Below are 14,282 nucleotides of genomic sequence, written 5' to 3'. Positions count from 1 at the left end.
TGGTCGATTAATATCGCCGTGGTCTCCGAGCCGTACTTTGTCCCGCCCAGGAATGACTGGGTGGAGGACCTGAGCGGCTCAGTGGCCATCATCGCGTCGGCCGCCGCCGGTACCCCCGACCCACGAGCGGGTGAAGAGGGGCCAGGGTTGTGTCGCAGCTCGGTTCGGAGGGATAGTCGTAGTGGGGTGCTACTTCTCTCCGAGCCGAACTCTCGCCGAGTTCCACAACTCCCTCAGGGAGCTGAGTGACGTCGTCGTCGAGTACGGTTCGCTTCCCGTCGTCGTGCTGGGGGACTTCAACGCCAAGAGCCAGGCTTGGGGTTCCCGGTACACGGATGTACGGGGGCGAATGGTTGAGGACTGGGCCTTGGAGGTTGGCCTGGACGTCCTCAACAGGGGTTCCGTCGCCACGTGTGTGCGGATGCGGGGTGAGTCCGTGGTGGACATTTCGTTTGCCAGCCCCGCATTGTCGCAGCGTGTTGTCGACTGGCGAGTAATGGAGGCGGTGGAGACGATGTCGGACCACCGGTATATCCGGTTCGACGTCTCCACCGATCCCTCGAGCGCGCCAGTCCGACGGGCCCCAAGTGGTCCACGTTGGGCGTTGAGACAGCTGGACAGGGAGCTCCTCCTGGAAGCCTCCATCGTCCAGTCCTGGGTGCAAGCACCGGTCAGGCCGGACGATGTGAATAACGAGGCCGACTGGTTCCGGGAGGCTATGTCCTCTGTCTGCGACTCGGCAATGCCCCGAGTCCGCCGAAGCCAAGCGCGGCGCAAGGTGTACTGGTGGTCGCGGGAGCTGGCATCGCTCCAGGCGGCGTGCTATGCCGCGCGACGCCGGTACACCAGGTACCGCCAAATCCGCATCCGGCCTGTGGATGCGGTGGCTCGAGAGGCGGAGCTATACCAGGGGTACAGAGACGCAAAGACGCTCTCTTGGGCGCGATTCTAGAGTCTAAGAATCGCGCCCACCAGGAGTTGCTGGAGTCTCTTGACGCAGACCCGTGGGGACGTCCTTTCAAAATGGTGCGGAGTAAGCTCCGGGGAGCACGCTCCTCCGCCCATGGCTCCGCCCCCGGCGGCGCCCGGCATGGACCACGACGACGACGTCACTGTTCCCGCGGTGACCGGGGTAGACTTGAGGGTGGCGGTGGCCAAGATGAAGGCCAAGAACACCGCCTCAGGGCCCGACGGCTTGCCTGGAAAAGCCTGGGTCCTGGCCTTGGGGGCTCTCGGGCCTCGACTTCAGAGGTTCCTCACGGCATGTTTGGAGAGGGGCCAGTTTCCACTTCGTTGGAAGACGGGGAAACTGGTCCTCATCGCGAAGCATGGGCGCCCCGCGGACAGTCCGTCCGCATACCGGCCCATCGTCCTGCTCGACGAGGTGGGCAAGCTCTTCGAAAGAGTTATTTCAGACCGCCTCGTCGAGCACCTGACGAGGGCTGGGCCGGATCTTGCGGACAGCCAATTTGGCTTCCGCAGAGGGCGCTCTACTGTGGATGCCATCATGCGCGTGAGGTCTCTCGCGACGGGGATGCTGTTTCCCGGGGTAGGGTCGTCTTGGCGGTGTCGCTTGACATCGCCAATGCCTTTAATACCCTGCCCTGGAGTTGTATCAGGGAGGCACTCCGGTATCACCGGGTGCCGGCCTACCTCCGTCGCGTTGTCGGGGCCTACTTGACGGATAGGGCCGTCATTTACCCCGGTCGCCAAGGGGAATGGATCAGGCGAGAGATGTCGTGCGGTGTTCCGCAGGGTTCGGTTCTGGGGCCGCTCTTGTGGAACATCGGATACGACTGGTGCTGCGCACCGACCTCCCGAGCGGCGTCAGCGTGGTATGCTACGCTGACGACACGCTAGTTTTGGCTCACGGGGGGTCGCATCAGGCGGCGGTCGACGCGGCTACAATTGGGGTTGCGACAGTCGTTGAGAGAATCCGGCAACTGGGACTCGAGGTGGCGCTGCACAAATCCGAGGCCATGTGCTTTCATGGCCGGGGGAACGCGCCACCTCCGGGTCTCCAGATCACGGCAGGAGGGGTTCACATCGGCGTCGGGTCGACGATGAAGTACCTGGGACTCGTCCTCGACAGCCGGTGGAACTTCAAGGAGCACATCCGCCTTTTGGCTCCCAGGTTGGTAAATTTCACCTGCATAATGCGGCGTCTTTTGCCAAACCTGGGGGGGCCAAATGCTCCCTGCCGGCGGCTCTACGCAGGAGTCGTGCGGTCCATGGCCCTGTACGGTGCCCCCGTATGGTCCGCAGCTGTGGCGCGGCGGCAAGGCCGCTTTCTGAACGCGCCACAAAGAGCGATGGCCATACGGCTGATACGGGGATACCGCACGATCTCCTGCGAGGCGGCGGGCCTCCTTGCCGGACTACCGCCATGGGGTCTCGAGGCGAAGGTCCTTGCGTCACTATATGTGAGGCGCGGGGAGGCGCATAGCCGGGGCGTAGCTCCGCTACCGTGACAAATTGCCGCGCGGCGGACGGAGCTCCGGCAGAACCTCATGGCGGAATGGCGACAACGACTGTCGCAACCCTTGGCTGGGCACGCCACGATAGCGGCGGTAAGTCCCCTCTTCGAGGTGTGGCTGACGAGACGTCACGGCGTCTCCTCTCATTCCGGACGACGCAGGTACTGACCGGTCACGGCTGCTTCGGCAGGTACCTGTATCGGATCCGGGTGGAGGATACGCCCGCGTGTTTTTACTGTGCGGATCGGCCGGAGGACACGGTGGAGCATACGGTGGAGGTGTGCCCAGCTTGGGCTGAGCCCCGCCGTGTTCTCTCAACGGCCATCGGTGGCGGAGACCTCTCGCGTCGGGGCCTGGTAGAAGCCATGCTCCGGGGCGAGAGAGTGGGACGCAGTCACCTCCTTCTGCGAGGACGTGATGCTCGCAAAGGAGGTGGCGGAGCGGATACGGCGCCAAAGCGCCCAACGTCCCATCCGCCACGGCAGACGCACAAGACGCGGGCGTCGAACGTCTGCTGAGGATCGTCGGCCTCCGTAGGCGCGGACCGTCGGGTGACGAGCATTGGGTAGCCCGTCGCCCGAAACACCCCAACGGCCCGTGTGTTCGGCGCGTAGTGTTCCACGCGCGCCTCGAAGAGCAGTGTCAGAGTAATTTGCGGGGCCCTTTAGGGCCGGTGCCTGCCTAGGTCTCAATGCCACCGGATCTTGGACCTAGGCACATAGGCAAAGGATGGGAACACCGTAGGTTCTTAGTCGGTAAAAGTCTGACACGCCCTCCCGCCCATCCCAAGGCGGGAGATAGTCAACTGACGATTTACCTACGTAAAAAAAAAAAAAAAAAAAAAAAAAAAGGCCGTTTGTCTCGCGTCTCATCTCTCGCCGGTCATGTCGGATTGCCGTGTCATTGGACTTATATGAGCGTGACCGAACAGAGAGTACACTTGTGTATTGCACACAGTCTTGTACACTATAATATCTACTGGCTGATCTGAGTTGACATTGGTCGCATTGGGCACAATTCGGCTAGAAGGGTCTAATAAGTATTTTTTTCGTCATTTAATAATTAATTAATATATATCTATTGAAGAAAATATAGATATCGGAATCTAATAATGTCAATGAAACAACTTTTAGTAGTTTAAATGAAAAGAAGTCATTCCACTATTTTAAATCGTAAAATGCTAGTTCTGGAAAAGCATGCAAAAGATCTGCTAAAACCCATTAACTATGCGATCCGTAATTTGTGAAGTATGTCCCGTAAGCCCCTAAGATTAGCTAGATTTCAAAACTCAATTGTCTTCTAAGAAAACCATAACTTACACGTTTACGTTATACTTAATGAAAACTAAGTTAATATCTCCAAGCATTGTAACCTAGCAGGGAGCAATGTCAAGTATGCGACCCGCGAAGGATCGCAAAGTGTCGACGCGTGGCCCGACTACAATCCGCCGCATTATGTGAACAATGTCCCTCGATTATGACGCTCACGACTTGGATAATTTGATTATATCTTTGAAACTTCCTAATTCAGGAGATTGTGTTTGAAGGTGGGTTTTCCCATTTCAAATAGCTTTTAATTTAATTTTGACTTAGCACGATTATTATTCTGATGATTCAGGATGATCTTGAATGATAAATTTGTTGTGTTATTTTTTGTTACTAGTAAGTATTACAAATGTAAGAAATAGTGAAAATTGTTAACCTAAACCCAAAATAAAAATAATTGTATAAAATTTTCCACATAGGAAAACAATGTAATTTTATCCAGAAAGTAAACAGTGGGACTTTTAACACATAGACAGAGTCGCAAACACCTAGAAAGAATGTAAACAGTTCTACTTTTAACACGTTGACAAACATTGAACGCCTAGAAAACAACAATTCAATATAAATAGATACCAATTAAATACTTACTCAGCCTCTTCGATAGTTTCCGACATGGCGAGGAAGACACAGTTGAGTAGGATGGTTGCCATGACGAAGTAATCGAAATACTGATTGGTGGACAGGTAGACGCACGCGCGGCGGACGGGCGACCACGGCGACCACCAGAACAACGACCGCGTCGCTGTAAACCGATGGATGTAGTTCTTGCGGAATCGTTTCGACACCACACAGAACGTCTGGAACAAGATTGGAATTGGATTATTTGGATGTTTAAAAAAAATATTTTAAGAAAGGTATGGAAGATGAAGGTTGAACCAACGATCCGAATATCATTCGGGGTTTGAATCGTGCTGCCAGATGTCGAAAAGTCTCATTCGCGAATTTGCTTAATCTTAAATGGGACAATAAACAATAATTCGATACCAGCAATAAATTACGCTACGTTAAGTAAATTTTTCGCCAGTTTCCATTTTATAACATTTTTTTATCTTTTCTAAGCCCACAAAATTTCATTACTAAGCAATGAATAGGCTTTGTACTATACAAAATTTTCACTAACAAGGTTGTAGTATTATAAAAGTGTTATTCTGTGCTAAATGTGTCTACTGTAAAGTTTACATCATCGAGTTGGCGTAATATTAAGAGCTGGTATCGTATTAATGAAATCAAGTTATAAAGTTTCTTATATTGTATACTAATGACACTAATAAGAAACCATATTGACATAGAATTCGCTGTCATTTACTTGATATAAACAGAAATAACTTTTAGATTAGATAAAGTATTGCGATTTAACTCAACAACTGTAGTTTACTGCGATGATTTATTTATTCGCTGCGCATTTGCGGTGAAAGAATAAAGAACGTAGCAAAGTTATTTTCTTATTCGTCACTTCAAAGGCATTATTTATGATTTATGCATAACTATTTACGTTTTGTATCTTTTAGTTTAAAACAAGCTAAACATATTTTATCATAACATTAAGTAAATTTTTTGGTTTTGTTTCAAATTTTGTAATATTATTTTCGATGCTGATTTTATTCGTTAATATCTGATGTACCTGCTTGTATATAATCTTAAGATCTAATAAAATTGTATGATACTTTTATCTGTATATTATGAATATTAAAGAAAAACCAATATAGGGGATATTTATTAGAGCAACACAGACCAAAACATTGGTTTTTAGATTTTCTGTCTTTGTATATTTGAACGCATCACGCAAACTACTTACTGCAATTAAATACAGTATTGACCGATTATATATTGCTAGAGCTAACTCTAACTTAAAATATAGGCTTCTTTTTATCCCAAAAATAATTACTGGTTCGGGCGGAGTCGCGAGCAAAAGCTAATGCCTACTCAGACATTACCCCCTAAAAACTTAATATAATTACTGAGTAAAATATGGCAACCCTGCATGCATATCTATTACAGGATGCGATTGCGTGGAAATTGTAAAATTTTGTTAAAATTTCAGAGTGTACACTGCGATCCGTATCGTTTCACTGGTTATCCGCTTTTATTGCCGCTATAAATTGTTGCTTGTTACGACGACGTGTTAAATTTTTAGTGGAACCTGTATGGGCATGTATTTAAAGTTTATTATTGATCGTTGAGGTCGGTTTAACTTGCCTGAGAGTGTTTTCCCGGTTCATTTCACATTGCTAAAAGTACGCCTGTTCAACGAGTTTCTAAACATATTTCTTTATAAGTATGCTTTGTTTGCTGGCTTACAATTTATTTTGAATTCATTTTTCTAAAGTTAAAGCAATAACACCTCCATTTAAACATCTTAACACCTGTAAATTATATAATTTGTTACCTCAGCTCACCAAGGTATTTAAAACAAATTCTACAACGAAACTATTTTATCAAACTGGTATTTTCTCATTCAGCCTACAGACCTTCATAAATTTTAATACAACGCGTAACACGGGTACAAACGGTTGTCCATTTAAAGTTGACAAAAGGTTTTTTGCCACCACGTTTAAGTATACTAGCTTGCTAATTGGCAACAAAGGAGAAATACGATTACACAATACTTAATTAGCATTGTAAACTCGGAGGAACGATAAACTATAAAGTTAGCAAATGAGGTGGCGTAATGTACGCGACCTCTGTGTGATCTCTCATCTCCTCAGGGAACCGGTGGATTAGGTTATGTGGGATTGAAGTTTGTACTAATATCAAGCCGAAAACATTCATTCGTTATGCTAAGTATGATTTTGAAACAAAGATACTAGGCAATTTAAAAATGCAAATGTACAGTAAAAAAATAGTATTTTTGTAAACAACTGTTATCCGGGTGGTTGCAACATATTGTGAGAGCTAAATACAAGCATTGAACATATTTATTTAGAACAGCGCGTCCTTTAACACACGACACAATAAGGTAACAGCAAATCCCAGTTTGTGTATCTCCCAAGAGATTAACCTGCAACTCTGAAGGGTTATTAGTTTGTTTGACGTTACAAAGGAAGATCATATCTCATATAACAGCTGGCATGGCCTACGAGATTTCGTTCCATGGTGGGATATGTCCATCAATATTAAACCAACTCTATTATGCAAATTACTATGAGGGACTATTAAATTTTCTTAAAATTACGAATATATTTTCAATTTCATCAACTGCTGATTAGTTGATAGTTACTTTAACTTGATAGCTAAACCAATATGTATGTTTTAACAATATTGAATAATGTAGCATCTGTAGTCTCAATGAATCTATTTAAAATATACTAAATATACACAATATACGAGTATTAAACAACTAAAAATAAGGGGATTGAAATGTTTTGAGCCGTAGGTAAAACGTTTCTATGGCTGTCATCAAGTAACTGACCGGTGCCAATTTTACGGCACTATGATAGGGCGGGATTGTGTATGCCGGTTTTTATTGCCGGAAACCTGTAGGGCAGTCGAGAAGCCGGACAAATTTTATTAAATTGGTCCACAATTTTTTATAGAACTAGTTAATATTGTCAATGTATTTGGTTTGCATGTGGTTATAGTTGATATTTCTAATCAGGGCACCTGTGTGTATTTTAGCAATTTTAAAGCGGCGATAGCCTAGTTGGGTGTGGAAGGGGCTGCCGAGATGAATGTCCGTAGATTCTAAACACAATGACAGGCATCTCTGACTTTTCAAAAAGAAGTTATGTGTGTATTCTTTGTGAATCATCGCTTACTTTATCAGTGAAGGGAAACATCCTGAGGAAACCCTCATTCCTAAGAAGTTGTCCATAACAATTTTGCAAGTATGTGAAGTCTACCAATCCGCACTAGGCCTGCGTGGTAGGTTAAGGCCTAAACCCTTTCAATAGTAGAGGAGGCTCGTGCCCAGCTATGATACGATATATAATACGAGGCTGATATCATTAATTATAAATGATTTAGATTCTTAGATTAGAATTTAATTAAGCTAATACGATCTTTGTGTCCGCCTGGATAGCGAGCACCGTGCAGATGGTTTAAAACCCGCTATAGCGGCCCACGTAAGTATGTCGCGTTTTGGGATCAGCCTTTGTATCAAACAGACTGCCATAATTGTGTTGACTGATGGGGGATAATCATATTGTCTCGTCTGTCGACGTTCTATCTGGAATTCCACTCCGCTTACAAGTACAATGTGCGTAATATGCTGAGCCTGTATAAAAAATACCTCTGTATAAATCAGTGATATGCATAAAAGCAAAATTAAGTAACATATTTTTTTTTTATATTAAAATGTAAATACTTTACGAATTTATTTGCGATAAATTATTATTTTTTCGCCCTCCGTGACTTCATAGTACGAGATCCCACTGCAGAATTAGTGCACTCATCGAGTACATGTTAAAAACTACATTCTTACACATATTTATGCTTAGAAGAATATATATCTACTAGGTTGCCTATTAAAACTTGGCCGCAAATATTTTTAATTAAATTATTGTTAATTGATTTTTCGGAAAACATTTCATTCATTTGTTTTTCAAATAAAATAGCGTCCACTTCATGACAATACACATAAAGACTCTGAAAAACCACAGTTGCCGTTGCGCACTTGGCCGCACCTCTTCGCAGCCAGGTGTAAGCAGGTATGACTATGATACATTTACTCGTTCATAATGTATATTTATTAGCTATACATCAAATTAAAGCTGAATTTTTTCTGTTGATCATGATACACGGTTGCCTAATTAAATCTAGCCGCAAATAAGGGTTGCCGACTCTTAAAAATGATAAATATTGAAGGTAGAGTGAAAGAGAGCTAGCGCGTAATATTACCAGTCAGAAAAGGATAGCGAGTACTAGCTGTACGACACTTTTGAGCCATTGCGCATACGCCTGATGATCGTGTTCTCAACCACCAGTTAAAACAATAGTAGATACAACTTAATAAATACTCCAAAAAAAGTCTTCTCAAAATGATAAATGTAAAAATTACCACAATAAATTACTATCCATTAAAAATAAAATTAGGTGCAAGTACTGTTTGAGTAAATATTATATTTTATTTAAGTATTCAATAACTTATTACATATAAATGAAGCATTTAAGTAACTCAAAAATTAAACAAACGTATCTTATCTATCCGTAAATTTTATTTAAAAATCTGAACCATCAGAGCTTTCATTTTCACTATCATAGAAGCTATCACTTTCATAACTTTCATCGCTAAAAATATCATAATCATCGTCATTATCGGAAGATTTGTTCGTGGAATCACAGAGAACATTTTCAACCTGCATTGGAGCTGAATCTCCCAGAAACCATGTAGAATTCTTCTGTATCTTTATGCTTTAAAACTGTAATTTTTTTTAAGACACGCTGTATGATATCCAAAGTCATAGGTAGATTCAATTGTTAATATAATATCATTGTATTTTTTTTTTTTTTACGACGAAATAATAACATTAGCAAACACTTTTTGAATGATGCATCATCAAAGTCAAGTACATTGCATTTTTTCTCACACAGAAAACACGCCTTCATCCTCATGAATTTTATTCGAAGTTTATTAACCCATTTAGCATCGGAATGTTTGCCGGCAAACATGACAGCTACATGACGTGTGTCACGGGAATGTAACCTTATTATGTACTACATGCTATGTATGTTATCCTTTTCTGACTGGTAATATAACGCGCTAGCTCTCTTTCACTCTACCTTCAATATTTATCATTTTTAAGAGTCGGCAACCCTTATTTGCGGCCAGATTTAATTAGGCAACCGTGTATCATGATCAACAGAAAAAATTCAGCTTTAATTTGATGTATAGCTAATAAATATACATTATGAACGAGTAAATGTATCATAGTCATACCTGCTTACACCTGGCTGCGAAGAGGTGCGGCCAAGTGCGCAACGGCAACCGTCGTTTTTCAGAGTCTTTATGTGTATTGTCATGAAGTGGACGATATTTTATTTGAAAAACAAATGAATGAAATGTTTTCCGAAAAATCAATTAACAATAATTTAATTTAAAATATTTGCGGCCAAGTTTTAATAGGCAACCTAGTAGATATATATTCTTCTAAGCATAAATATGTGTAAGAATGTAGTTTTTAACATATCGATGGGTCCTATGTATATGGGCCAAAATGCAAAATTACAACTTTACAGGAGAGGCTTCCAAAGTTAAAATTTACTATAACTTTAGATTTATAAATCCGAAGTTTATGAAATTTTGCTTGTTAGCTATGACAATTATCCTCCTCATTTATATTATAGTATTTTATATATACATTTACCGGTTTTTTTTGTACGTCACATGGGCCCTTATACGATAGTTTTTGTTAAAAATTTTTTTTTTCAAAAACACCCTAAAAGGGCCATTGTGCCATATTGGCCATTATACGCGTATTACGGTAATTAGCATAAATTACATATTTTTTTTATTTTCCACCCATAAAATCAACTAACAATTGAAGTAGTTAATAATTTATAAATAAAAATAAAAGATATTAGGATATTTAGTTATTTATGTCACATTGACATTTATACGTTGTAAAATCTGCTAACCTATTGACTGAGTTTTCAGATAGATCATAAAAAACACACATTAGTTTTATTCATTTATTTAAATAAAAATTTAATTAGCCTTATAAGTACACATATGGACCCGAATTCAGTCTTTTTTGGTATTTTTAATGATAAAAATTACCAACAAAAAAATATAAGAAGGAAACTGTTACTGAAGATCTTAGTTTTATTAACAAAACTACGTACTTCACGTTATTATTTTCTTAATAAAATTACAAAAAAAAATAACAAAAATAAAAACCTTTCTGATGTAAACAAAAAAAATATCTCTGTAAGTAATATAATCAAGTAATAAAATTATCAAAATCAACGTTAATGGTAAAATTTACTAGTAATTCTTAATAAGTGTTTATTAAAATGTCTTCATTATCGCTTTCATTAATAGTCACAATGTCATTAGATGCTATTAAATTTTCATAATAACTATGGTATACCGGTGGGATAATATTTTTTCGACATAAATCAAGCAAGTCTTTCTTCTTGGAAGGTTGTATTGGTAATAGCTGATTGTAACATAGTTGCAGAGGAATATCAGTTGGTCTATTGGCAATTTGTCTTCTTGTTTGTACTGGGTGATCTAAGATATTAATATGATTTTCAATAGCATCTTCACTACCCAAATTATATTCATAGTATAAAACGTACGGTTCGTCTCGGCTTACGGAATTTGTTTTATTTTAAACCAATGAATTTTTTGTCCTTCTGAGTTTTTAGTCCAGTTAAACTGAGTATTTGTCTGCATCTTTTTGAAGTCATAAATCATATTCTTAAATTCGTCTATGACGTTATAAGGACTTCCTTTTGATTTCGCCCATCGAATCAATGAGCTCCACTCAGAGGGTGTATAAATATTCTTATATTTTGAAGCTTTTTCAATGGTGGCATGTATGGAGTCGCTTTCATTCTGCGTGTGGCCTACTTCAAGAAAAGTGTGGTTTACATTCAAATTAAACTGTTTAGCAGCGTATAGATACATAAAAAACATAATCCTGTTTCGGTTTTGGCCAGTGCAATTGTCTGACCAAAATCTGAAATCGTCACAACCTTCTTGACTTTTCAATGTAATAATATTATAAATACAGCTCGCTATTTCGTTCGATCCCTTTATTGCAATTTGTTCATTCCATAAGTAACAGGTACCAATTAACTTACTAATATCGAAGACTGATAAGTTATGTATTTTCAACCTTTTGCTGTAATAAAATAGACTAATTTCACCACTTGGGGACAACAACACTTTTTGCAAATCAAAAGTAGCGCAGAATATTTTCGTATCATTTTGTGAATCACGTTTATCCTTTTCCTTTAAAGATCTAACCTGATTTTTGCAAAGTATATGATTTTCATAAAATATTTTATTCTCAGGAGTCACAGGACCGTTTTTAAAAGAATGACAACTATGGCATTGGTCTTTTTTTGGCTGGTGAAATGATAAATTAATATTTTTAGTTACTATATCCCTGTATTGCCGTAACGACTCATATTTACTACCATATTTAGTTGAATCATACCATTCTTTTGATAACATGAACATTCGGATAAACTTAAAGAGCCATCTAAATAAAGTTTATTACTGTCTTTACGACAATAATGTGAATCAACCGGTTCAAAGGACTTGATGTGGTCCAGCACACTTTTATCATTTCTGCATCAATGCCAAATTCACAAAATTCCGACTTCTACTCAACTTAACACGATAATTGGATGCCATCTTTTACTTATTAAACTAAATTGTAACGCAAAAACACAACAATTAGATTTGTATTCATCACAGTGCGGCCGTTGTTCCGTTCAACGTATAGTGTCAAACCAGCTGATTGGTCCCAATCGTAAACAAACGCGCGGGAACTCGCCGCGTATAAGTCTCTAACTACTCTTAGGACCTTGTACGTTTAAATTTATGTTACATATGCCGTTATACTGTAATAAAAAATCGTGTTTCTATGCAAAAATCTATTTTTTTTTAATAGCTCACTTGATTCATTATATAGATAAAATGCGTTTACCATAAAAAAGTCAAAATGGCCAAATTGTTAGTTTGGCCCATATACATAGGACCCATCGATATACTCGATGAGCGCACTAATTCTGCAGCGGGATCTTAGACTATCATGATTACACAGCCACAAAATCTTCGAAACGCGGTTTTATTTTAATATCAAAAATTCGTCTAAATAAGAAATCATTATTTTAATTACTCCAGTCCACAAATACACAGCCATTGACCAATCTTGAATACTAAATGAAACTTCTGTAATGTGTTTAAACTTGCCTGTTGTTTATACCATTTTACGACGGTGTAAGGCACCGACCGACATTATTATTCAGGTTATTAAATTTCGCCACGTCAGAACTTGTTCGAGCGTCAGGTGTGCCAGGACATCGCAAAAGTGTTGTAAAGTGAAAAATATTATCATATTAAACTGGTACTGTGTTTTGTACTTCAGAATCTGGAGAGAAACGTGTAATTTGATTTTTTATATTCTATTCCTATATAGCTCTTCTCAAAGGGTTTCCTGTGTAAAAATCCGTTGTATTAAATATATATATTATATTAAATATGCTGTGGTCTCCTATAATTGAAGAGGCACGTCACATTGCTAATTGTAAAAATGCTACGATATTGTATTTATTATATTCCGTGTATCATTCGTTGGAGGTCCTTAAATAAATAAATAACGGTACAACACTCCGATTTATTTTTTATTTTCCTATTTATTGCATCTACCATCGGCTTTCTTAGCTTGGTATATAGTTAAGTAAAATTATTAACAAATGCATAAATTTAAAAGCAATCAACAAAAGTTAAAGTGGGCTTCTTGATACTGAAAGAATGGTCACATTTTCGGTAACAGTTCATGGGACATTTAATGACATGAAAGATGCAATCTTAACTCCTATCATACCCAGTACATCTACCACTTCAAATTTTCTTCTAATCAAAACAAAAATCTATGCGTACCAGTAGCAAAGAATCCATATAATCTGATTCCTACCGACTTCCTTTTTATTATTTCTATAAACAAACTATTAAAATGAATATTATTAACATTAAATAATTAATATTTATAGCATAGTGAACTAAAATACAATGAGTATATTTTGTTTCGGGTCCCCTTTCGAAAAATTTCACCCTTCATCTATTGTTGCGTAAATTATTTTATTGGTGTTTCTGGTGATATTACGTGCATTAAATATCAAGTCGCAAGTGTCGCTATTTTGGCTGTGCGTCTATCAATGAAATAAAAAATGGCGAGAGGTGAGAGTTTTCAAAAGGGTGCAACATAATTTAGGTACTAGTATACATAAATGCAGTCTGCAAATCGTTCTAATGATAGTTAAATTTAACACATACATGTTAGGAAAGGGAAGCCGGCAGGGATCGAGTTGTATGGACCTTTCACAACTCAGTGCTGATATATTTTTTTATTGTCTTGTAAGACAAGACGAGCTTGCCGTTCGCCTGATGGTAAGCGATACGACCGCCCATAAACAGTAGAAACACTGTCCAACACCTTGAATTACAAAGCATTGTTTAGTATTCTACTGCCCTCGCCATCCTGAGACATGAGATGTTAAGTCTTAACATGTCCGTGTCTATACACTGCTGCTTGGCGGCAAAAATAGACATTGCGGTGGTACCTACCCAGGCGGACTCTCGCATATGAGAGACCTACAACCAGTAAATTTATTTAATATAAAAAGATAATAGTCCTTTAAACCTTATCCAATTCAGAGAAGATAAAGGTGACTTAGTTAATAGACAGTCAATTTAATTATATGTTTAAATCCAAAGTAAACGCCTTATGGCCACAGAAGACCACATTAAATCGTTTACGAGTATTTACGGGTAACCGAGTAATGTGAGAGCGGATAATTATTATAT

The 14,282-nt window shown here is 40.2% G+C and overlaps 1 protein-coding gene across 4 annotated transcripts in view; it reads right to left on the bottom strand.

Moving 5' to 3' along the window:
- The window catches only part of LOC115448874 (sodium channel protein 60E), a 134,669-nt gene that overhangs the window by 68,689 nt on the left and 51,698 nt on the right, over nt 1-14,282 (bottom strand). For all 4 annotated transcript variants that reach the window (XM_037439050.1, XM_037439049.1, XM_037439051.1 and 1 more), the window contains exon 2: nt 4,391-4,599. In XM_037439050.1, coding sequence (XP_037294947.1) covers nt 4,391-4,599 — 209 coding nt within the window. The remainder of the gene's footprint in view (nt 1-4,390; nt 4,600-14,282) is intronic.

This window comes from Manduca sexta, chromosome 16 (assembly GCF_014839805.1).
Source record: "Manduca sexta isolate Smith_Timp_Sample1 chromosome 16, JHU_Msex_v1.0, whole genome shotgun sequence".
NCBI lineage: Eukaryota > Metazoa > Arthropoda > Insecta > Lepidoptera > Sphingidae > Manduca > Manduca sexta.
The sequence above is the reverse complement of the archived record's forward strand: the minus strand, read 5'-3'. Positions and strand labels throughout refer to the sequence as shown.